The following is a 26,948-nucleotide window of genomic DNA, read 5'->3' as shown; positions in this document are numbered from 1 at the left end:
CTAAGCTTTGACAAAGGACTTCTGAGGAGAAAATCAAGTTCGGAGCAGTCATTTGTCTTTGGACATGATTGACCTTTTGATAAATAAAATATTATCTTTTGTTTTCAACAGAAAGAAGAGTCAGTGGATGACAAATGGAATCGAACAATTTTCCAGAGGTCTGTTCCCATGAGCACTTACCTGGTGTGCTTTGCTGTGCATCAATTTCACCCCATAACGAGAACATCAAAGAGGGGAATACCTGTGAGTCACACATTATAGTTTTTAAAAATTTTATCACTTGTGCATTTGTAATTTATTTTCTACTTTTTTTTTTTTTTTCATGCGACAGACTAGAAAAGTTACCCAGGTCTGCGAGATTGATGGTACCCTGAACAACATAGAAAAATATAAACTAAAAGGATATGGGTGAAAAATAGACAAACACAACAGACATAGAAATGGGTAGCCTCAATTTATTAGGGCATGCCCAATTTAGTAAAATGGTTGAGTATCTGTGTGTGGGTGGGGCACCAGATGGTCCAGAGAGGGAGGAGGAAGCCAGAGGTGGACCAAAATCCTTTGAGTGACTAGCAGTGAGAGGTTGGTCGTGCCATTTCTATAAGCATAAGTGTCAATAAGCATTTTATTAAAGTTTAAGGAAATATAAATACTAAGCTTATTTTTAATCAAGATATCTAATTCAATACTTTCCTTTTAAAAAACCAAATACTTTTACCTAATCATTTTTCTCATTTTGGAGGCCCCCATTTTGCTTCTCTCCTAAACACTAGGCCTACCATTCCATGTCTGTGCTACATAATAATATATATTCTCACTAGTAGCCCGTTTGCATGAAGATTCGTGCAATAGACCTTCATTCACCTGGCTGCCTGCACCAGTTTTCTGCCGGCACCGGGGACCCAGGCCTTGGCTGTGGCCACCGCCTTCTGCCTTCTTTCAGGGTCCAGGCTTGGCCCTGGGTGGTGGCCTTGGGCTCGGCTGCACCCAGCGTCCCTGCTACCAATCGCAGGAGCCGACCCCCAGTGGTCTCCTGTGATCGGCGCAGGCTCCCCACTGGCGCCCAAGGCCGGGAAAGCTCGGGCGGCTTTCCTGGCCTTGGGCTCTGCCACACCCCAACGTCCCTGCAACGGTTTCCTGGTGGGCGTGGTTGATGGACGTGGCTTGGGCATAGCGAAGGTGCGGTCAATTTGCATATTTGTCTATTATAAGGTAAGATAATTTTTTCAATTTTTATAAGACATTATCACCCCATTTTAAAGATGAATTAAAATTTAATAATTTTAAGTAATTTGTTAATAGGCAAGTGGTGGAGACTCAAAATCCTCAAATCTTCCCAAATACTGTGGCCTGCTATGCCTTCTGAAATATGATATTCTGAAAATATCTTTATCCTGCCTGGCCATCACTTGAAGAAAGGAATGGATTTCTCTATTTACTGTAAAACTAGCTCCCAGGGAAATTTACCTTAATGTTGGTACAGTAGGGGTTGATACTAAGTTATCCTAAACCTAGGTTTTTAGTATGCTGCCTACACTGTATTCAAATTATAGCAAATGGAGGAATACTCATTTTTCAAAGGGACTTTGAAAGGCCTTTTCAAAGGGGTTGTCTACATCCGACTTTTGTCTTTCCTTTATCACGTATGTTGCTTTGATGCTCCCATTGGCTAAGAGATAATATTACTGTGTAGCTACGTATACTGGCTGGGGGAGCCATTAGAGCCTGTATAAGTTAGCTGAGCTCTAAGGATGGGTTTCACTATATAGAGAATTTGGAAGTATGTAATGGAAAATCTAGTTTGGAAAAGATCCCCAAATATCTTTTAAGTGGTAAATAGTTCTTAAATGGGTCTTCTTTCAAAGCTGAGTGCATAACATTTTATTTTAAACCAGTGAAGTTTTCCTCTTTTGGGTGGGAAATGAAGATAATACTGTCGTATTGCATTATTTTCTAGTCATCTGTTTGATAAGAGATGAACAGAAAGCCAGACTCTCTTTGGATACTTACCAGAGACTCGAGTCAGGAGAACTCAGGGAAAGTGAGATGCAGAGCTGAGAAGAATAGGTGCCCCCTCCCTCTGCCCCATGCAGAGAAGACAGAGTTTTCCCTCCTGCAAAAACCTGTGCTCTTTTTAATTATTTACTTGGACAGAGCATAGCCAATAGTAGTAGTTGAACCATTCATTATGTTAAAACTAGAGGTCCGGTGCATGAAATTCGTGCACAGGGCAGGGTCCTTCAGCCCGGTCTGCACCCCCTCCAATCCTCTCCAATCTGGGACCACTTGGGGGAATATCCAACTGCCGGTTTAAGCTCGATGCCTGTGGGATCAGGCCAAAAACCGGCAGTCAGACATCCTTCTCGCAACCCGGGACCACTGGCTCCTAACTGCTCACCTGCCTGCCTGCCTGATCACCCCTAACCACTCTGCCTGCCTGCCTGATCACCCCTAACTGCTCCTAACTGCTCTCCCCTGCCGGCCTGATTCCCCTAACTGCTCTCCCCTGCTGGCCTGATCCCCCTAACTGCTCTCCCCTGCCAACCTGATCGCCCCTAACTGCCTCTGCCTTGGCCCTGTCATCACAGCTTTGTCCAGAAGGACGTCCAGAAGGGCATCCAGAAGATGTCCAGTCTAATTAGCATATTACACTTTTATTAGTATAGATATCCTTGTTGCTCATGAGAAAAAAATTATATTGGAGGACCTTGTCCTAAAAAATTGTTAAGAAAAAAGGTAACTGAGTTGGAAAGTAGCTCAGAGGTATTTTAACTCTGCATATTTCTTTTTTTGAATGTTAGATGTATTACATTTTTATTCAATCCTGAAAAAAACAGAATAACTTGAAGAGTAATTTACAGTAATTTAGAAACAGTGGAGGCCAGCCATTGGTGGGTTTTTTACAGCTTTGTTGGCAAGAAATCTATGCCTGAGGTCTTTTTCAGGGTTAGTTGAAGTAAATAAGGGTTTTAAAGTAAATAAAATCACCAAATTCTATGCCCAAAAAATAAAATACCCTGAACTGTATAAAATGTAGAGATATTACATGATATTTTAGTTATGTGAATTAACTCTTGAGCTAAAATGTGCTTCTCTTGCTCTTGCAGGAGTCATATCATGGGAAAGAATATACCCAATAGGCATGTTATTAATTTTATAGTTCAGCTCAAAGTCTCTTATTGGGATATACTGCAATCCATTTTCAAATCCAGAATAATGTGAGTTATTAATATATTTTTAAGTTTTAAAAAGTATAGGTTTAATGCACATACATTTTAAAAAATTTGGAAGAAATAAAGCAAATAGGAAAAAGGAAGAGTCCTATATTACCATTTGTAAAATTATTTTAAACTAGAGGCCTGGTACACAAAATTCATGCATGGGTAGGATCCCTAGGCCTGGCCGGCAATCAGGGCTGATCTGGGCCTTCTGGCTGCTGGCCAGGGCTTTCCTTCTGGCTGCCAGCTGGGGTCTTCTTTCATTCTGTGTCACCACCGGTGGTCAGTGCATGTCATAGTGAGCGATAGAACTTCCAATCTCCTGGTTGAACTACTGTGGGGACACTTTGCATATTAGCCTTTTATATATATAGATTAATAGGTTTGTGATGCTATCTGAGGTACATTTGAACTACATCCTCAGCAACTTTGCCAGTGAAACTAGCTCCCAGGGAAATTTACCTTAATGTTGATATAGTAGGGATTGATACTGAGATATCCTAAACCTAGGTTTTTAGTATGCTGCCTATACTGTATCCAAATTATAGCAAATGGAGGAATATTCATTTTTCAAAGGGAATTTGAATTTTAAGCTTTGCACTAGTCTCCTAAGAACCATTCAGGACATGTTAAATGGCAAGGGCAATCCTTGAAAAACAGTAAGTTCTAATTAAGTCTTGAATTTCTTTGGGCATTTGACCTTTGTCTTCTGTGAGGAAGGATGTGCTAAAAAGAGCAGTTACCTGGCAGAAGATTATTCAACTCTTGGCTTTCATGAGAAGAGGAAGTTGGGAAGAATTGTTCACTAAGAGAATGCTGGTTGAAACTATCTTTTTAAATAGGTTTATGCTATAACCATATCAATTATAATAACCAGTAAAAGATTACATTGTACCTTCTTCCAAAAGGTCTCACAGGATGGTTTCTGAATAGTTACACCTATAATTATACCTGTGAATGAATCCCTCCAACTTGCCTAGGTCTTCTTACTTGCTTCCCTCTCACAGCCATTTTAACTCAGGCTTATTTTATTATTAAAAAAATATGTTTTTGTTGTGGTTTTGCTAAAGTTTTCTGAAGGATTTTGATTTTATAACATTTTATTGAGTTTTAAAATTCTTTCTTTTTTTTTTTATTGGTTTATTCTAAATTAAGGGCTCTAATTTTCTCCAAAGGAATATATTTAATTTAGGAAGCCATAGAAGATTGCTAGTGATTCTTATTCTTTATTTAAATTTTAAAAAACACACCCAAAAATAAAATATTAGTAAAATAATAAGAAGTTCTATGAGTAAGTTAGATTTTTAAATGTTATTTTTTGTTTTTAAAAAAGTCTACTACAGTAATAATAATCAGCAAGCATCAAACAAATTTTGACTCAAATGGAAAGTGAGCTGCCAAGAAATGCTTTGTATCTCCTACATGCCAGTGCTGGGTTTCTTCTCAAACAGTACTTCATAGCACTGAGTACTGAACTCAAAGTTCTGAACATGTTTTCAACATTTATAGTCACAGCAGAAAAATAGTTCTCAGTCACCCAAACATCAAACCCAGGTTGTACATATTTACAATTTATGGGTCAGGAGCAAATTAAAATTTAGAAGAAATATATCACAATCCTGTGATTAAGGCAGTCACCAACAAAACCTGAAAATAATGTATCACAATTCCTTTCTACCAAATTTTCTTCCCCCTCACTTCCTGCTCACTGCTGAAAACCATTTTGAAGAACATAAACTTTGTAAAATTAAACAAATAGATATTACATTCAGTAATATCAACTATGTACCTTAAATATGCATTTGTAGAATTAAAAGCAATATAAAATTATTTTTTCTTTCCCATCCTTCTACCTCAGCATTGATAATAAACAGATGGTTCCTTCAACCAGATTGTTTTATCAGTCTTTATTGAGCACCTACTATGTGCAGAAGGAAGATACTAAGCCCTAAAGCAGTGGTTCTCAACCTTTCTAATGCCGCGACCCTTTAATACAGTTCCTCATGTTGTGGTGACCCCCAACCATAAAATTATTTTCGTTGCTACTTCATAACTGTAATTTTGCTACTGTTATGAATCGTAATGTAAATATCTATGTTTTCCGATGGTCTTAGGCTCTACAGCAGCGGTTCTCAACATGTGGGTCGCGACATTAGAAAGCGGTTCTCAACCTGTGGGTCGCGACATATCAATGCTAAGATATCAGTACCTCAATAAAGATGTGAAAGAAACGTAGCCTTCACTGTCTGGTGTCATTCAAATATGTTTTCAGGTCTTTGTTGGTCATACCAGCCCTTTGACTACTAAAGCCCTCACCTGCAATTTTAGGGGCCCTGCAATAGGCCATTTAAAGAGATGTGTGAGCAGTTCAGATAAAACTCTGCAAAACCTCAACAGATGGACAGGTGCTAATTCTGCTGGATGAGAGGCAGTAGAAAGGCAAGTTGTTGTCGATAGGTAAAGTGACCAAACATGTTATCATCTATAAAATATAAATAATGAGGTGTTAGTAATTATTAAGTATGAGGAGAGGTGGAAACAGGTAAGCGACAGACTTGGGACATTCCTAGGCAAACCTGGATGGGTGATCACCTTTATCAGTCGGAGATGCTCAGCAGACGAGTACAGTGAGGACATGGAGCCAGCGCACAGCTGACCTGCAGTGCTCCCCAGGGATGGTGGGAATCCTGCAGGCCCCGGCCGACTTCTGACCAGGGGGATAGCAGCAGTGGGGCTGGCAGTCTGTTCACGCTCATTCCTTTCTGTTCGCATGGTCTTTCCAAGTTCAGTGCCACCTTCATCTCAGACCCTAACACACCCTTCCAGATTCTTGCCTCATCCACCTCACTACCCCCTCGCCTGCCCCAGGTGACTGTCATCCATTTTTTTGAGACAAAACCATCTAGACTTTCCTCTATTCTCTTTCCACTCTATCTCTACAACATACATTCTGTGGTTTGCTTTTTTTTTTTTTTCTTGGTCTTCTGTTTTTATTGCTAAAAGCCTTTCCAAACAGGCTCTTGCAAATCGAATAGTTTTGGTTTTTAAATTTCTTGTGGTCATGAAAAGCGTATTTTGGAAGTAAAAAACTTAGCTTTTCTTCCCCCCTGCATTCCCCTAATGTTTCTCATGGTAATGTGGATACCACAATCTGGAAATCACTAGCCTATGGGGAAGTGCGGACAGAGAAAATTGCAAAGGTTAATGATTCTACGGATTATCTCTGTTGATACCAGTGCTCTTGATGGGCCATATAAAACTCTTACTGCTTAGGCATTAGCTTAGTTAATGCTCACAAGAATTCCATGAGATAGTTGTTATCTCTATTTTGCAGCTAGAGAAAGTCAGGTTTCAGTGGTAGGTGTAGAGAAAAGAGGCAGTATGGCCCAGCCTGCATGGCTCAGTGGTTGAACTTCAACCTATGAACCAGGAGGTCATGGTTCAATTCCAGGTCAGGGCACATACTCAGATTGCGGGCTCGACCCCCAGTGTGGGGCCTGCAGGAGGCAGCCGATCAATGGTTCTGTTATCATTGATGTTTCAATCTCTCCCCATCTCCATTTCTCTCTGAAATCAATAAATATATATATATTTTAAAAGAGGCAGTATGATATAGTGAAAACAAGCTTTGTACTGAATTCTAGTGTCAGTTCTGCCTTAGACTTCATTTTTTTCTCATGTATACAAAGATGAAATTTATTTTTAAAACTCTTCAAACTAAGATTTTATTTAGAGGTCCACAACCTTATTTAAAACCCTGTGGCTAGTTGAATGTTGGAATTCATATTTGTGCAATGTAATAGAGTAAAAACACTGTATTATTAACTGCAGTGGCATCTGGGGCCTCAAATGCTAATCAAACGAATACTTCTGCAGCAATATTTTCATACAGAGAAAAAGAAAGATTATTTTAAAAACCTCCTATCAGGTCAGGATAGATGGTAATGTTAACTTGGTTTATTTTGAACATGTAAAAAGTTTTTATTTTTCAGAGCTCTTTCAATTTTATAATTGTGGGAGCTGGACTAGTGAAAGGATTGGGGTCAAGTTATCATCAGTGATGCAAAATATTCTATTACATTATCAATAATAATGTCAGGTTCATAGAATTGATGTGTAGAGTGAGACATTACCTGAGAAAAGCTATATTCCCTAGAAATTTTTCAAGTACTCCATAAGGCTACTAATTATTCATAATGATTACACTACTGGGTTTTCTGCTTGGTTTTGGTTTCAGAGACCTAGTAATCATTGAACGTACAGAAGGCACATGGTTTCATTAGGTTGTTCTGAGCGATGGAGAGCTAGTGGGTCTAACCATTGTCAAAGGGTCACATAAAGGGAGTGACAGTGGCCAATCATGAATCAGGACTTAGGTCCATTTTTCAAATTCCTGGAGATACTCAAATGGTAGGGAGACTATTAAGATTTCCAAAACCATTCTTTATAGTAGATCCAATATGATAAGAGAAAAGCAGAGCAACAGCAGTGATAACACAGATGTGCCACACCTCCCACAAGAACAATGAGCTGAATGTGGGCTTTAGAAAGCTACACTTTTATGTGGGACACTAGCTCAATAGATTCAGTGCTTCGAGGTATGGCAAATTGTATCCAACAGTGGTGTATCTTGGTAATTCAGTTTGCTTAGGCAATTTGCTGTTTTTAAAAACTGAAAATATATGCATACAAGTTAGGTTCCTAAAATCTAACAAACTTTATATTTATACTCGAGGCCCGGTGCACGAAATTCGTGCATGGGGGTGGGGGTGTGACCCTCAGCCCAGCCTGCACCCTCTCCAATCTGGGACCCCTCCAGGGATGTCCGACTGCCCGTTTAGGCCTGATCCCAGTGGGATCGAGCCTAAACGGGTAGTCGGACATCCCTCTCACAATCCAGGACTGCTGGCTCCCAACTGCTTGCCTGCCTGCCTTCCTGATTGCCCCTGACTGCTTCTGCCTGCCAGCCTGATCACCCCCTAACCACTCCCCTGCCAGCCTAATTGATGCCTAACTGCTCCCCTGCCAGCCTGTTTGCCCCTAACTGCCCTCCCCTGCAGGCCTGGTCCCCCCCAACTGCTTTCCCCTGCAGGCCTAGTCCCCCCCAACTGCCCTTCCCTGCAGGCCTGGTCGCCCCTAACTGCCCTCCCCTGTAGGCTTGATTGCCCCCAACTGCCCTCTCTTGCAGGCCTGGTCCCTCCCAACTGCCCTCCCCTGCTGGCCTGATTGCCCACAACTGCCCTCCCTTGCAGGCCTGGTCCCTCCCAACTGCCCTCCCCTGCTGGCCATCTTGTGTCCACATGGGGGCAGCCATCTTGTGTGTTGGAGTGATGGTCAATTTGCATATTACTCTTTTATTAGATAGGATAGAAGCCTGGTGCACGGGTGGGGGCCAGCTGGTTTGCCCTGAAGGGTATCCCGGATCAGGGTGGGGGTTCCCCTGGAGCAGGGGTGGCCTGGGCGAGGGGCCTGTGGTGGTTTTCAGGCCGGCCATGCCCCCTGACAACCCAAGCGGAGGACCTGGTATCTGGGATTTATTTATTTTCTATAATTGAAACTTTGTAGCCTGGAGCAGAGCCAAGCCTCCTGCTCGCTCCATTGCTGCAGCCATTTTTGTTGGGATTTATTTATCTTCTATAATTGAAACTTTGTAGTCTTGAGTGGAGGCCTTGGCCGGCCAGGGTGTGCGGAAAGCTTGCCTTCCTCCATTGCTGGGGAAACCCAAGCCTCCTGTTTGCTCCATGGCCGCAGCCATTTTTGTTGGGATTTATTTATCTTCTATATTTGAAACTTTGTAGCCTTGAATGGAGGCCTGGACTGGCCAGGGTGTGCAGGAAGCTTGGCTTCCTCCATCGCCTGGGGAAACCCAAGCCTCCTGTTCGCTCCGTGGCCACAGCCATCTTGGTTGGTTTAATTTGCATACTCGCTCCTGATTGGCTGGTTGGCGTGGCTTGTGAGTGTAGCGGAGTGATGGTTAATTTGCATATTACTCTTTTCTTAGATAGGATATAAAGTTTATATATAAAGTTATAAATCTTATGAATAAACTTTATATTTAGCCTTTAATAGAGTCCTTGAATAATAAAGGCGTATATGATTCTTTTAGAAGGTAAGGAGAAGAAAGACTATCCAGGCATGTCTGCCTCCTCTCTCTGTGCCATTTTAATATGGCTAGTCATATCCTTTTTCAAGTCATCTTGTTAAAGCAAGCATGCAAACTGGAAAGACAAGAATTATTACTAAAAAATGATAACAACTCAGCGGTAATTTTCTGATCTTTGTCATGGACAGAAAGCAGTGCTGAGGCTTAGCAGATGATGGAGGATCTTAGCCTCTGTATAAAGCCCACAGAGGAGAGGGGATGCAGATGGGGCCTGGGCTGAAGATGAAGTCTGAGGGCAGAAAGGCTGAGCTGAGGAGGATACTTTTTAAAATCTCCAAGTCTAAACATCACAGTAGTTCTGCTGTTGGCAGGTTGGCAGCATCTTTAAAGTAAAAATAGGGTTGTGATTTATGGCACATAGGACACACTCATGGATATGCTTTGGCTCATGACGTTAGGAGGTTAATATTCTGTGATTGCTTAGCTCATTTGATAAAAGCAATGGTCATAAAATATGATCTATGATCCTTCAAGATAAGAGTCGTAGCTCACAGGTGATATGCAGATTGGCCTGACCTTAAGGACAGAACATATTTCTGTGGGGTGGTGTTTCTCAGAAACAAAAGAGGAAGGGACTAGTTTTATCTCGACTGAATTTACATTAATATCAGTCCTAGTCAAGGACACTGCATTCCTGATGCTGCCAACAGCAGAAATACAGAGAGTAAGAAAACCTGACTATATGGCCTCAGCAGCCTTCTACTTCAGGAAGTGAGCCTACTGGCATGGGAAAGGAGGAGATTGCGTGGAAAGAGCGCACTGTCTTTCTCCCCCGCATTGCTCCGCGTGGGGTGGGAGGCCTCACTGTTATCTCCCCTTCCTCTTCCTCAACCCTCCCACTCTCCACACAGTCTGTGCAGCGCTGAGTCCAGAGGAGCTGCCCTTCCTGAAGTTTTTAATGGCGGCGAACCAACCTGGTGGAAATTCTGAGGGAGTGTTGACACACTAATTAGCTCACAGATGTAACATACCAAGAAGCTCCATTTGCAACCTAGGAGTCCTGCATGAACAGGAGGCTCTGGATTTCATACGGAGCAATTATTTTGGCTCTGTTCAGTGGCCCCCAGCTGGATCCTTAGTTTCACTTAACCTCCTGGAGAATGCGCATCATTGCACAGGAGGGCAGAGAAGAGATGTATCTCCACTTATGGCAAATTAAAAAAAAAAAAAAATAGAGAGCAAAAACCTCAGAGAATGTTGGGATGGTCATTGAGTGAGTTGTGTTGCCTTTGGAGATAAAGATGCTCACATTTTTACTTATGCAGATAAAACAAGAATGTCAAGTACCCAGTGGAAGTGGGCGCAGAGAGCCCGCACTGGCCATTTAAGGGGTGCCCTTTCAGACCTTGTCTTTTAAATTCCCGGTCTCTCCACTGTTCTTCTAAGCAAAGATGGCCCAGATGTGTGCCTAAGTGAAAACCAAAATTAGCAATGCATTTGAAATAATAAAGAAGGAAAATAGGCATAATTTTTCCCTTTCTTTTTTTAACGATGAGTCAGCCGTTCTGGTCAAGTATATGGGCTGGAACTAACCAGATGACTGCATCTTTGGTTTTGCTTGATGGTTTTGAATTATTTTTTTTTTAATTCAGCAAACATACTTTGACGTCTTCAAAATGTTGTTTCTTTCAAGATATTTTTAGAGCAATCTTTAAGTATAGTTTACAACAAAATCAAGGGAAGGTACCAAGATTTCACATATACCCCTGCTCCCACACATACATCGTTTCTCCTATTACCAATATCACTGCCCCAAATAATACTTTTTTTTTTTAACCATAGAAGAACTTACATTGACATACCATAATACCCAAGGTCTATAGTTTACCTTAGCAAACTTAGGGTTAATTTTTGGTTGTACATTCTATGGATCTCAACAAATCATTTACAAAGCATTTCCAATGCTCTCAAAATCCTCTGAGCTTCACTTGCTCATCTCTTCCTCCTCCCCACTACCGACCTCAAGCAACCACTGATCTCCTTATTGTCTCTATAATTTTGCCTCTTCCAAAATGTCACATAGTTGGAATTACTAGTATACAGGATATAGCCTTTTCAGATTGGCTTCTCTCATTTAGTAATATGCATTTATGTTTTCTCCCTATCTTTTCATAGTTCCATAGCTTATTTCTTTTTAGAACTAAATAATTTTCCATTGTCTAAAGGTACCACAATTTATCCATTCACCCACTGGAGGACATCTTGGGGAACTATGAATAAAGCTGGTGTAAACATCTGTGTGCAATTTGTGTGGACATGTTTTAAACTCCTTAGGTTAAATACCAAGGAGAGTGATTGCTGGATCATATGGTAAGAGTATGTTTTATAAGAACTGCCAAGCTGTCTTCCAAAGTGGTTTTATGTTCCCATCAGCAATGATGACAGCTCCTATCGCTCCTCATCCTCACCAGCATTTGGTGTTGTCAGTGGTCCAGACTCTGGCATTGTTGTAGGTGTCTAGTGGTATCTCCTTTTAATTTGCATCTCATTGATAACATATGTTATCAATTTTTCATATATTATTTCCCATCTGTATATATTATTTGGTGAGGTATCTGTTAAGGTCTTTGGTCCATTTTTTAATCTGGTTGTTTTCTTGTTGCATTTTCAGGGTTCTTTGTATATGTTGGATAATATACCCTTGTCAGATATGTCTTTTGCAAATATTTGTTCTCAGTTGTGGCTTGTCTTCACACTTGGCACTTTCACAGGGCAGAAATTTTTAGTAAAGTCCAGATTGTCAATTATTTCTTTCATGGATCATGCCTTTGGTGTTGTATCTAAGAAGTCATCTTCACATCCAAGATCATCTAAGTTTTGTTCTATTTTATTTTCTAGGAGTTTTATAGTTACATATTTTATATTTTAGTCTAGTTTCAAGTTTTGTGAATGGTATAAGGTTTGTGTCCAGATTTATTTATTTATTATTTTTTACATGTGGATATTCAGTTGTTCCAGCACTATTTTGTTTTAAACACACACACACACACACACACACACACACACACACACACACACAAAACTGTCTTGCTCCATTGTATTGCCTTTGCTTCTTTATCAAAGATCAGTTAATTACATTTATGTGGGTCTATTTCCGGGCTATCATCTTATGTTATATTGATCTATGTGTGTATTTTTTTTTTATTTTTTTTTTTGCTACACTGTCTTGATTACTGGTGCTTTGTAGTAAATCTTGGAATCAGGTAGTATTAGTACTCCAACTTTGTTTTTCCTCTTTCAACATTGTGTTGACTATTGTGGGCCATAGATGCTTAGAATTGGTGGTGGTGGGGGGTAACCTGTACTCGATTGGTTTATAAATGATGTCACAATATAATATCCTAGAGACTTATAGAATGGTGTAGCTTATCAAGAGGCCTCCCTCTCAGGAAAATCTTAAATCATTGTATTTTAGATTCTTGGAGTAGAATAGTTAAAATATCAAAACAGTCATTGGGATAGCGATGGATAGAATAGTGGTAAACATGTACCCAAGAGCTCTTTAGATGAGAAAAATCACACGATTGATTTCCTCAAAGACAAATTACACATAGAGGATACATAGCTGATAGATCGATAGATGACAGAGAGATAGGAAGGTGGATAGGTAGATATATTCTAGTAGATCGATACACAGATATTAAAATGTCAATATATGTTTGAAATAGAAAAGAGTAATCACATTTTAAAAATGTATTAAGCAGTAATGCCAACCATTGTCTCAAATGATTTTTAATCATTGCCATCACTCAGTGAGCCATGCAGTGTTATTTTGCTTTACACATGAGTTTCAGAGATGTGACATGATTTGTCCATGCAGAACTGAGATTCAAATTAGGCTTATTTGGCTCTAACGCCCACCTTCTTTCCACTGCTTCAAAAGTTTTATCAACTGAAGACTCATTTTCACTGAATGTCTGTGTTTTGTTTAATAGCTCACTGTATATGTCCAGCCAGAGCAAAAGCACACAGGTGAATATGCTGCCAACATAACTCAAATTGTGTTTGATTATTATGAAGAATACTTTGCTATGGACTATGCGCTTCCTAAATTAGGTGAGAATCATTTATTTTCTTATTTTTAATATTGCTTTTGTTTTCCCTTAAGTTGATTCACTTCCTCCAGCTTTATCATACTTAGTTAATACCCATCCCTAAATCTTTTTGTTGTGTGCCTACAGTATGTGTCTAATACTTAGTAGATGTGGAAGGATCTACTCTGGATTCCTCCAAGAATGTCTATACTCTGTTCTTACCTGATAAATATATAGTCTTTTCTCTCCAAATAAAAATTTAAAGTATTGTACTGCACAAAACTAGAGATGTTGATAATAAAGGAACCAGAAATCGCAACCTAGATCAATTGATTTCAATAGCTTACACTGCTTCCTTACCATCAATGAGTTGAGAAGTAAGAATAAATGATGCTGTTGAAGTCCCATGTGCAGCTAGTCTTTCTATTGTTACACAGGACTAATTCTAGATTCTTCAGCAGTTAAAATAAAACAATGGTGCTCCTTCAATAAATATTTTTTTTCTGATGGAGCAGTTTTATTTTTAAAATAAAAATAGAGCTATATCAAAATGATACTGATATGATACTTCTATCAATAGCAGAAATTCTTTATTGTAACCTCAATGGTATTAACAAAGACTCTAAATGGAACACCCATATCGATGTCTGATAATTCTTTTTTTTTAAATTTAGGTATTATAAGTGTACATATCTTACCATTGCCCCCCCCACCCCACTCCCATACATGCCCTCACTCCCAGTATTTTGCATCCATTGGTTATGCTTATATGCATGCATTCAAGTCCTTCAGTTGCTCTCTTATCTCGCCCACCTCTCCCTAACCTTCCCGCTATAATTTGACAGTCTGTTTGATGCTTTACTGTCTCTGTATCTATCTTTTTGTTCATCGGTTTATAATGTTCTTTATTATCCATAAATGAGTGAGATCATGTGGTATTTTTCTTTCATTGACTGGCTTATTTCACTTAGCATAATGTTCTCTAATTCCATCCAGGTTGCTGCAAATGGTAAGAATTCCTTCTTTTTTATGGCAGCATAGTATTCCATTGTGTAGATGTACCACAGTTTTCTGATCTAGTCATCTGCTGACGGGCACCTAGGCTGTTTCCAAATCTTAGCTATGGTGAATTGTGCTACAATGAACATAGGGGTGCATATATCCTTTCTGATTGGTGTTTCTAGTTTCTTAGGATATATTCCTAAGAGTAGGATTACTGGGTCAAATGGGAGTTCCATTTTCAATTTTTTGAGGAAACTCCATACTGTTCTCCACAGTGGCTGCACCAGTTGATATAATTCTTGATGTAAAGCAACTGGAATGCCAAATTCTCTACGTGGGAATGGCTGTGGTTCTAAGCAAGTGTATAAATTTTCTCTTCAATGGCAGTAGATCCGGTTTCTTTTTTGATTGCTTAGCAACTATTACCAATACAGGAGACAGGAAGAGAAACAACTTTTCATCAAAATCAGAATGTTTAATAAAATGTTCCGCACATCAATTTAAAGGACTTTTTTTTTCTCTTTATCTCACTTGTACCACCCAAGAAATCCTAGGAAGTGGAAATCTCACATATTTATTTCTCTCTTCTCTTTGCTTTGTTCCTTCCTCTCCACAAATACTGCTGCCACTACTACTACTACTACTACTACTACTACTACTACAGCCACTACTATTAATACTCCTACTTCTACTACTACAAGTGCTACAATTACTATTACTATCACAACTACTATGACTACCACCACCACTACTACTACAACTTCAACAATGACTACTACTACTACAATTATTTTTACTACTATAACTACTACAACTGCTATAAGAACTATCACTGTAACAATTACTACTACAACTTATACTACAACTTCTTTTCTTCCTTGTCTTCATCCTCCTATTCCTCCTCCTCCACATTTCTACATGCATTTCAACTCTAACTTTTTTTCCCAACCTTTTCAGTATTGACTCCATCTTAGGCTTTCCTTAGAAATAACTTCTGTGTTTATTAATTCCCCCCAAAAAATAATTAAATTCTTCATAATACTATGGAAAATATTGGCCCTTGTGGGGAATACTTCTCTACCTTTTAAGTGGTATTCTTGTGAAAAAGACAAACAAATAAAAACCAAACATAAGAACGAAGATAACATGAAAAGGAAACTATAGCCATAATCTTGACCTCCACTTAAGATCTATCCATTTTCATTCTTTTATAAAAAGCTTTAAGAATCTTTATTTTAACCAGGAAAGGCCTTTCTTATATGTTAGATGGAATTTTAATTATTTTCATTTATGTGCCTCAGTTAAATCCTATGTAATGATAAAGACATTCTTATTATAGTTCACTAACTGGACTGTAATCTGTCCAGTAATCAAGCTAAATATTTTCTGTTTTTGGATTTAACATAGAACTGATCAACATGTCTTCTGGTCAGATAGTATGTCTAAGATTATAAGACCCAGCAAAAATAAGGAATAGGAAGTTGTGATAAAATTCAACATTTTAGACCTGGAAGGGAATTTAGAGAGAATGGAGTCAATTCCATCTTTTTAAAAAATATATATTTTTATTGATTTCAGAGAGGAAGGGAGAGGAAGAGAGAGAGAGAAACATCAATGATGAGAAAGAATCATTGATCAGATGCCTCCTGCACACCCCCTACTGGGGATGGAGCCCGCAACCCAGGCATGTGCCCTTGGCCAGAATCAAACCTGAGACCCTTCAGTCTACAGGCCGAAACTCTATCCACTGAGCTAAACCAGCTAGGGCATCAATTCCATGTTGATCCAGCTACTTTAATACATACAAGCAGGTGGTAAATTACTCAATTCATAGGGAGTCGGGTTGACCTCAAATTATACAGAGTTAGGGACAAAGTAGAATTTCTATTTTCTCATATTCTGTAACCTTAGATAGAAGTATAATTTTGTGCACTTGGAAGCTCTGTACTTCTCTGTCCTCATTTGAAAACGTCGTTCTCTTAATTTTTCACAGCTTGTCTCCAAAACAGATACTCTGTGTTATCTAAGTGAAAATTATTTAAAAAGCTAATTAAAGTGAAGTCCAGAGAGAAACAAAAGACACAAAATTACAGACGTCTTGCAAAGAGCAGCCATTAGTAAACATGTATAATTAGTAAAATCGTTATTAAAACACATGACACATAGCTATCTGGAGCCAACAGGAAAAGGGCCATGGAAATTTTGAGTGCATGAAGACTGAAAAGTTATTTTTAGATTTTTAAAAATACATTCATTCAAAGAACTTAAGTTGTTAAGTTTTATGCACAAATGGAAAGAATGTATTTCTCACTGGACTCTTTCTTTTGCCATAGATAAGATCGCTATTCCAGACTTTGGCACTGGGGCTATGGAGAACTGGGGACTCATCACGTACCGGGAAACGAACCTGCTGTATGACCCCCAGCAATCGGCCTCATCCAACAAGCAGAGGGTTGCCGCTGTGGTTGCCCATGAACTTGTGCATCAGGTATAGAATCTTAGCATCAAATTAGCTCATTTTGAAATTGAAATAAGTTATAATTTAGCAAATTAAAAATAAGCCAACTTAAAAAATCCTGCTTGAAAGTCTTTCTTAGTGCTGATAAATATTGTACTATAGTGAAACTTTTTCTTTTATTTATTTCTTTTATTTTTATTTTTTATTTAATTCTTTATTGTTGCAACTTTTAAGACACATTGTTTTGCCTTTAGTAAATGCACTTCCTATAACTTTAAATATTCCCAGTAATGCCTAAAGAAAGGCAAGAAACTAAGGAAAATTTAAGATCATTTTAAAATCAGGAGATAAAGGCTAGAAGCCTGCCACTTCTGTGTCAAATGATAAAATTTACATGAACAAATGAATGTACTGAAATTTTCTACCGAAGGCACAAGACTTTACCTATGACTCTATTGCTTAACATTTCAGTGGTTTGGAAATACTGTGACCATGGATTGGTGGGAAGACTTGTGGCTGAATGAAGGCTTCGCTTCCTTCTTTGAGTTTCTGGGAGTAAACCATGCAGAAGGAGACTGGCAAATGGTGAGTCCTAAGCATACAAGCTCCAAATCTCTATTTTTCTCATGCAAAGCAGATGGAAGCATTTGGACTATGACCCGGAGTCTGGGGCCAAGGGAAGTGGTGAATTGGGAATTCCACTGTGAGAATGGGGTGGAGCCAGCTGGCTCTACTGCACTGGACCTCACTTAGAGCCTAGGCCCAGGCCCTAGAGGGCAACTGACCACCTGGATCTGAGGATGTCCTCAACAGAGTCACTCAAGAACATGTGTCAAGGCAGGAAAAAAAAAATAGCTACCTTTGACAATGCCAACTCTGTGTTCAAGAAAGTATCTGCAGGGCTAACCCTCTGAAAAATGTCTAAGCCTAATTTTGTGAATGACGTACCTTACACAGGTTGCTGAAATAGTGTGGTAGAGAGAGAAGAGCATAAACTTAAGTAGTTCCACTCAAGTTCGAATCCTAGATGCTTAGGTGCTTTACAGGGAATGTGACCTTGAGCAAGTTACATATCCTCTCTGAGTCAGTTCCATCCTCTATGAAAAAACATTGTTCTCTATCTTGTAAGTTTAAAAGCTCCCAAAATGCACATGCAATTACTATTATCATACTGTGTGTCCCTGAGGGGCCTGGAACAGAGGCTTCTATGAACTCTCCAGACATGTCTTTCCAAAAAGCTAGGTCTGTTTGTATTTCTATTTAGATAGTGAGAGTATTCTTATCTGTTTGTATATATGAAAGCGGGCGTAGATGTAGAATTAGAGAATTACAGTTGTGTACTGTATGGACTACTGCCCTCTAGTGGGAAGAATAAAAAGACAATGTTAAATGCTTGAAGCCCTAGTTTCCACAATCTACTTTAAAAAATGAAAAAGTTAATTTGTAACAATTGTTTATTTACAAATCTAATATGCATCAGGTTTTTTTACCCATGAAACTATTGACATTTTGGACTGAATAATTCTTCAGTGTGGGCTGTTCTTCTGTGTCTTGTAGAATTTTTAGCAATGTCTTGGGCTTATACCTACTATATCTACTAGATGCCAGTTATCCTTCCATTCCAGTTGTAAAACCAAAAATGTCTTCCCATATTTTCAGATGTCCCCTGGGGATAAAAATATAATCTACTAGTTGAAAACTACTCATCTATGCTGAAAATTGCTGATTTAATAATTTATTGAAATTAAGCTATGTAAATGAAAAAAATATGTCTTTTCTATAAAATAACCTGATGTCCTTCTTACATCAAGATATAATAAATTATAATATTTCACTATTGTTATGTATAACCCATTATGTTTTAACATTCCAATTTCAGTGTTTCAAAAGCACCAATTAAATTCCAGAAGAATTTAGTATGCAATTCTTAAGTAAAATCTAATCACACAATTGAACTCAATCATTCTTCATTCATTCATTCATTCATTTCTCGTTCAATGAACACTATAAAGAACCTAAACTGAATAAATAATATCTGCCATTAAGAAGTTCCTAAATCAGTGTCTTGTGGGTGGAAAGGGCAGATAAAGATGCACCATAAGAGGGCTTGGTAAGTACCACAATAGTGGAGCCTCATTTCACAGGTGAAAATGTGATGCTCAGGGTAATATAACATTCCATTGTCACACAGACGATGGGTAGCACAACTATAATAGAGTAAAATTTCCTGACACTGAGAACAGGATTCTGTCTACTTACCTAAAAATTGTACAGGGGCAGAAAAAATTGAAGTCCAAGTCAAAATTACCTTGATTGGCAGCCATCACTTCGCAGTCATCACTCTAATATTCTGTAACTTTGCATATAAATATATTTCTATGTACTTGGAAGCTCTGTACTTCTAAATCCTCATTTGAAAACTTTATTCTCTTAATTCCTCACAGTTTACCTTGATTGCCAATAGTACCTTGCTTATTATAAAAGGAAATCATAAAATCTGAAAATGTAAACTAATATTTTTAATTCAGCAAGACCAATAAATCTTTTGATTTTTTATTAGTAGTGATTTAACAAGTTAGGTTTTAGAATCTAATTGATTAAGAATCAAAATAATAGTATCTGTGTTAGGTTTTCCCTTTATGCCAGGTCCTGCCAATTGCTTACCATGCATTAGCTCATTGAATCAGCTGCACAATTCTAAAAAGTAGATGCTATCATTAAGGGAACTTGTTTGAACTTACATATTGAGGAAATGGAAGGAATGAGCTTTGAACCAAGAAAGACTATGGGGCTAGACCGCTCAACAACTCTATTTTGGTGAGAAAACAGGGCTGGAATGAGAAGATGATTATTAATTGAACTAAAGCAAAAGTAAATGTTTTCTTCAATTAATTATATATCGCCCAAATTCCAATGATTAGTTGACAAAATTTTTTTTTTTAAACTCAAACATCAATTTTTGGTAAATCAACATGCTTCCTCACTTAATTCTCAGAACAAATCCAGGAGGTGATGGTATCATCATTCTCATTGCACAGATATGGAAACAGGGATTCAAACATCTGGCACACATCTGAAAGCCACACAGAGGTAACAGGCAGAATCCACAGATGCTTGTGTCTTCTTGGCCTGTAATATGAAGGCAAAGTCAAAGGACTTATAAATAGGAGAAGGTAATGCAATCAGTATAGGCCAATTAGTGTCAGATGGGATTGACTTGAACACTGAATGCTTGCTTTAAATAATTGGAGTAATTTATATTTATTTCCCTCAATTTGTGTTTTTTACATGTTATGTTGAAATCTGAACCAGTGTAAGGGAAGGTACTATATTTCTTTGGTTCATTCTGTCATTTTAGCGGGACCAGATGTTACTTGAAGATGTACTACCTGTACAAGAGGATGACTCTTTGATGTCTTCACACCCAATTGTTGTCACTGTGTCAAATCCTGCTGAAATAACATCTGCTTTTGATGGAATATCCTACAGCAAGGTGGGGACACTGTGGCATTGTTTTTAGTATCTTCCTGCTTAGTGGCTTTTCTTTTAGTAAATGCCACAAAATGGTGGTCATGTGGTTCAGTGATGTTAATAGGCTTTAGAAACAGTGCAAAACCTATTCTGACTGAATATTCAAAAGCTTGTACTCTTCAGTGAAACTGATCAATGTGATCAATGTCTCAGGATTTTGAATCAGATTTTTAAAAAGTTCTCTTGTACTTTTGTTTATAACAATACTCATTCTGATAACTGAACATTTAAACTTGAAGCATTAAATTTCAAATTGCTTTATTTGATTTTTAGTTAATCCTCACCCAAGGATATATATATATTTTTTAAGAGAGAGTGGAAGGGAGTGGGGAGAGAGAGAGAGGGAGAAGGAGAGAGAGAGAGGAAACATGGATCATCAATGTGAGAGACACATTGATTGGTTGCCTCCCTAACACGCCTGGACTGGGGCTGGGATTGAACCTGAAACCCAGATATGTCGTGCCCTTGACCGACAATCGAACCTGAGATCCTTCTGTGTGCGGGCGGATGCTCTAACCACTGGGAAACACCAGTCAGGGTTGTTTTATTTATTTATTTTTTAAAGGCAGTAAATTTTGCCCATGTGGTCAACAAGAAATGCCATACATGTGGACACCTTTTCTAGTAGAATCCTTTAGTGCTTCTAATAAGTATTTAAATCCAACTCAGTTTGGAGGAATTACCTTTATTCATTTTTAGATAAGATTTAATGATGACTTTGTTAACATGTTGTAAAAGGGCAGTTTTATCCATTATAATTTTATGAAAGGTGACAGAAAATCTATAGTGACCTAAAGTTTTGTTACCCATTTTCTTCCACAACATGTCCTATAGCTTCTCCTCTAAACATATTCATACCCGAATGCGGCATAATTTTGTCATTTTCCACTCAGCTTCTTAGCGTTTACCCACTATGTTAAGTTGCTCAAAAGTCACTGACAACTTAACATGTCAATGACAACTAATACATTTTGTTATTCTGAGTGATACCTAAATTTTTATTTAAGACAAAATATTATAATTATTAAAGTGTATATTAGATAAAATTGACTTGAGTAAAAGAAAAAGCCTTCTATATACTAGTCTTTGAAATGTATAGCATTATCTTTTTAGTGATTTTATCTCATATGATTCCTATGGCACTTTTTAGGCTTCTTTCATTTATTTTTTCTTTCACATTGTCAGTGGTTCCTTTTAATTTTTCTGTTAAAACAAAAGTTTACAATCCAGAGTATATTCTAATAAGTCAGAAGAGGAAGTTTATATTTATTGAATCAGTTTTTTTCTGAGTCCTGGATACTCCATGGGCTTAAGATATTGGGTCAAAAACTAGATATTTATAATTCTTCTATGCACAAAAATAATTTATAGTACTCAAATTATAGTGAAAATACTAAATTAAATATTTTTCTGGTTAGTTGCTTGAAAATTGATTTAAAATTCTATTTAAGGGAATGTTAGTGCTAATATTATAACATGTGAAAAGGAATGTAGAGAGCAGGGGTATCCATCCAATTCTTCAGACTAAAGAAAACCCAAGGAAAGGATTTTATGCCTAAATTATATATCTATCTATATTAAACTATTTGACAAGATAATTTATAAAATATATACTTCCCTCTGTTAAATATAATTCTTTTTCAAGTATTTTAATATAAATTATAAGTAGCCAAAATTGTATCCTGAAACTGCTTTCCTTATTCATGAAAGAACAGTATTTATAAGCTGTTCTCTCCTTCTCCTTCATTTAAAAAGGCCCCCTCTGCTGGTTCATTTTGTGAACTGCAATAATTACTTGAACCTCAAGCCACTGTAATGCTGGCTATTTTATCTATTTCGATTTCTCTTTATCCATAAGTTATTTCAGAAACACCGATATAGGGGTGTGCAAAGTGGAATTTTTACCCGAAAGTAACAAAGCTATAACTAGTAATTTAGAAGAATCATCATGAAGAAATCTCACAAACATGATTATGAAATTAGAGTCACAATAATAATTACTGATATTTGTCCCTTACATATCTTTTATCAGTTAATTTCTCATTCTTTTCCATTACAGGGAGCTTCCATTCTGAGAATGATTGAAGACTGGATAACACCAAAGAACTTTCAAAAAGGATGTCAGGTATGGTTTATTATTTTTAATGATATTAAAAGCAAACTATATTATGTGGCTGATGAATGTTAAGATATGTAATTAATTAAGGGAAATTCCTTTTTTACTGTAACTTTCTTTACTCAGGGATAGGCAACATAGCAAAACATTAAAAAGTGACTTCACATCCACTTAAGTGCCTACTGTACATTGTATCAATAATTATCCTGCGGCAAAAGTTTCGTAGAGTATTTTAAACAACTTACTTGGTCGGTGTTGTGTGTGTGTGTGTGTGTGTGTGTGTACCTTTTCCATGTGAATGAGTCTGCTGGGCACACTGAGTAGCTTAAACAGCAGACACGTGTTTTCTCACAGTTCTGGAGGCTCTGGAGTGGAAGATGAAGAAGGACATTTCCCATCTAACCCTAAATACCTCCCCAAGGCCTCATCTCCAAACACCATTACTTTGGCGTTGAGGGGTCAGGGCTTCAATGTGTGAATGTCTGGGAAGATGATGTAGTCTGTAGCAACATGATATAAAAATATAAACCTATCTGTTAAAGTCTTCTCCTACAGATTTTAGAGAGACCATTGCCTTATGACTGGATTTGAAAATGGTTGATGTAAACATTCCTATTATGTGGAGTCAGTGAATAAACAAGGCCTGCTCCTCTTTGGAAATGGAAACGACAATAAACTTTCTAAATCATTTCACATATCCCACTCAAGCTTATTGCTCCCATTGGATGTTTCCGTTTGATTTTGTTCTCCTAGCCGACTCTAGGCCAGTTCTCCCAGGGTCTTAGATAATCAAAGTAGTGACAATGTGTCCCTCACCAGTCTGCAGGTTGGCCCCGTTGCCGCCTGGAGATGGTCCATCTTCCTGCTGTTTGCCTTCCATCTCCATCCTCCCTGCTCTGACATCCCAGGCAGTTCGGCAGAGCAGTCTGATGGGTGCCCAGCCCATAAAGCAGAGCACAGGTCAGAGCGGCGGCCCTGCTAGCCTTCCTGCAGAGCACCGTACAGTGACTTCCCAGGGCATTGCCTGTCCGCCCTGCCTGTAGCTCTCACTACCACCATGTCTGCTTGTGTGGCGTTAGAATTGTCTCGACTGCCCTGAAAGGAGATGGTCCCTTTCAACCCAATATTAAAATTCCCAGGTGACTATGAAAGTAATCAGCATTTAGGATATATTCAGACAGTACCCAAGTACCTCTTCCTCCTTTTGTCCATTAAAAAAGTGTTCTGTATGGACATTAGGTGGTAAGGGGAAGCTACCACCTATGCTTGTTCTTATATGTGCACTAGAACATTGTGTAAGTTTCCCATCAGCTTCAAACTCAGATTTCATATCTTCTCTCGCTGTAAGCACCTTTAGTGAGGAACTTGTCATCATATCTTTGCATAGACGCCAGTGCCTAGTAGAACGCATCATACGTTAGGACAGTGGCTCTCAACCTTTCTAATTCTGAGACCTGCTAGCGGTTCTCAACCTGTGGGTCGCGACAGACCATCGGGAAACACAGATATTTACATTACGATTCATAAACAGTAGCAAAATTACAGTTATGAAGTAGCAACAAAAATAATTTTATGGTTGGGGGGTCACCACAACATGAGGAACTGTATTTAAGGGTCGCGGCATTAGAAAGGTTGAGAACCACTGCACTAGGAGATCCCAAAAATGTTTCTTTTTAAAAAATTTTTATTTTTTAATATATTTTTATTGATTTCAGAGAGGAAGGGAGAGGAGAGAGAGAGAAACATCAATGATGAGAGAGAATCATTGATCGGCTGCCTCCAGCATACCCCCCACTGGGGATCGAGCCTGCAACCCAGGCATGTGCCCTTGGCTGGAATCGAATCTGGGACCCTTCAGTCCGCAGGCCTACGCTCTATCCACCGAGCCAAACCGGCTAGGGCAGTAGTCCAAATCAATGGGAACTTTGTAAGGTTTGCTGGAGAACCAGTGGTGCTCAATTATGAGATTAGAGGAAGACTGGGAATTTCTCTAGGGATAAGTCACATATCTGAAAACTCATATAGAGAGATTTTGTAAATAGAATTGCCAAAAGGGGAAGTCTTCTAATTAAAATTTTGTATTTTAAAAATATATGAAGACTTATTCTTCAAAGTGAATGATTTCCCCAATTTATCCACCACCACCACCATCATCATCATCATCATCATTCAAAAGGCTGTATATTTATTTTAAATTATAATCTGGCCTACTACTTATTTTTGTAAGGCCTGCAAACAAAATTATTTCTAAATTTTTAAATGGCTGAAAAAATTTAAAGAAGATTAATTCATGACATGAAAGTTATGTGCCACTCAAATATCAGTGTGCATAAATAAGGTTTCATTGGAAGGCAGCTCATTCACTTAGATGTTATTTATAGCTGCTTTTCTGCTACGGAGGTGGAGTTGAGTAGTTGCAACAGAGATTTTATGGCCCACAATGCTTAAAATCCTCACTATATAGCTTTTTATAGCAAAAGTTTTTTTCAGCCATTTAAAAATTTAGAAATAATTTTGTTTGCAGAGCCCTGGCTTAGAGCCAAGTTCACTTGTTTTATGTTTGATTATCACCTCAATCACCTATGTGTATGATGGGGTCATGTAGTGTCTGAGATGAGAAAACACCACTATAAATGAAGATACAGGGTGCAGCAGGCAGTGGATAAGTTAACATCACTAAATAAAGATCACAGAATTATGGCTCTCTGTTCAGAGTGGATCAGAAATGTTATGAACTATTGACTGTTTGCTGAAAACTCACTCCTCTTATATATCTTACTAGAGGCTCAGTGCACGAATTTGTGCACCGGTGGGGTCTGGCAAGCCCCTCCCCAATCGGGGCAGGTCAGGGCTGGGCCTGTCGGGAGGAGGAGATGGTGGGAGGGTGGCTAAGGGTTCAGCTCATTTTGTAGAAATATAAGAAAAACAAACATTGACTCCTAAAGTATTTGTTTTCTTTCACTTACAGATTTATTTGGAAAGATACAAATTTAAGAATGCAAAAACTTCAGATTTTTGGGCAGCACTTGAAGAGGTAAGGAAGAGTATATTCCCAAATACTTCTTTGTTTTATTAATAAATAGTTTATTAATCATTTATTTATCTGATTATTTATCCTTTTATTTCTTACTAGTTGCCTGGTGCACAAAATTTGTGCACATTAAGAGGGAATTAACTAGAGGAAATATTTTAATATTGCTATTTGCCCTTTCTCTATAATAGAAGTGTCAGAGATGAAAGAAAATTAGTAAAATGTATATGAAAATAATATATAAATTTATTAATAAATAAACAATCACAACATGATATAACAACAAAGACATGATATAAAAACAACAAAAAATTGATGTAAAAACAACACTGATGCAAACAATAATTTGTGAAAAAGCCAGGAGGTTACCAATAATTTGTGAGACAGCCAGGAGGCTCCCTCCTCCCTCCTGTCAGGGTCCGGGGTGCAAGGGAATGGGATTCCTGGCTGGGCACGCCACTGACAACAAGCTGTCCAATGGCTGATTCTGTGAGGAATGGGGCTCCCTCCTCCCTCCTGTCAGGGTCCAGTTTGAAGCCCAGCCATGCCCCTGATCACATGAGACCCAGAGTTCTACCACACCCTGGCTGGAGCCCAGAGATCCCTTCCGCCACTGTGCCCAGGCCAGGGCCTGGAGGGAACTTGCTGCTCAGTCGTCCGTCTGGTCGTTTAGGTCATGACGGCCCCTGGCTTTTTATATATTAGGATTTTTTTAGTTATTCTTAGTATTTTTTAAACCTTAGGCAAGTAATCTGCCAGTGGAAGAAGTGATGGACACCTGGACCAAACAGATGGGTTATCCTGTCCTTGATGTGAATGATATGAAGAACATCAAACAGAAACGCTTTCTATTGGACCCAAAAGCTAATTCTTCTCTGCCACATTCAGAGCTTGGGTAAGGATCTATAATGCATTTCAAGAGAAAAGCAGAAAGTTGATGGAAATATTGGTCATTTGCTTAGATCTTGCTCGTTGGTACAACATTGATGGGTGATAATATAAAAAGCACTAGAGGCCCAGTGCACGAATTTGTGCACCGATGGGGTCCCTCGGTTGGGGATAGAGCTGAAACTGGTTCTCCAACATCCCCCGAGGAGTCCTGGATTGTGGGAGGGCGCAGGCAGAGGGACCCCACCAGTGCGCGATAGGTGCCAGGGAGGAATGCGGGAGGTTGGCCAGCTGGGAAGGGACTACAGGAGGGCTCCAGGGTGTGTTCAGCCTGTCCTGCTCAGACCCGATTGGCCAGACCTTAGCAGCAAGCTAACTTACTGGTCGACTGTCTGCCCCCTGGTGGTCAGTGCATGTCATAGTGAGCAGTTGAGCAGCCTTAGCATATCATTAGCATATTACGCTTTGATTGGTTGAATGGCCGACCAGCCTGACTGGACACTTAGC

At 38.7% G+C, this 26,948-nt stretch overlaps 1 protein-coding gene across 2 annotated transcripts in view; it reads left to right on the top strand.

The window, feature by feature from the left end:
* The window catches only part of ENPEP (glutamyl aminopeptidase), an 85,779-nt gene that overhangs the window by 18,975 nt on the left and 39,856 nt on the right, over window positions 1-26,948 (top strand). For both annotated transcript variants that reach the window (XM_054722936.1, XM_008150311.3), the window contains exons 3-10: window positions 112-243; window positions 13,317-13,437; window positions 16,751-16,905; window positions 17,347-17,460; window positions 20,234-20,368; window positions 22,466-22,531; window positions 25,491-25,556; window positions 26,297-26,448. In XM_054722936.1, coding sequence (XP_054578911.1) covers window positions 112-243; window positions 13,317-13,437; window positions 16,751-16,905; window positions 17,347-17,460; window positions 20,234-20,368; window positions 22,466-22,531; window positions 25,491-25,556; window positions 26,297-26,448 — 941 coding nt within the window. The remainder of the gene's footprint in view (window positions 1-111; window positions 244-13,316; window positions 13,438-16,750; window positions 16,906-17,346; window positions 17,461-20,233; window positions 20,369-22,465; window positions 22,532-25,490; window positions 25,557-26,296; window positions 26,449-26,948) is intronic.

The sequence above is a fragment of the Eptesicus fuscus genome, chromosome 2, assembly GCF_027574615.1.
Source record: "Eptesicus fuscus isolate TK198812 chromosome 2, DD_ASM_mEF_20220401, whole genome shotgun sequence".
NCBI classification, from domain to species: domain Eukaryota; kingdom Metazoa; phylum Chordata; class Mammalia; order Chiroptera; family Vespertilionidae; genus Eptesicus; species Eptesicus fuscus.
This window is presented reverse-complemented; position numbering and strand designations above follow the sequence as displayed.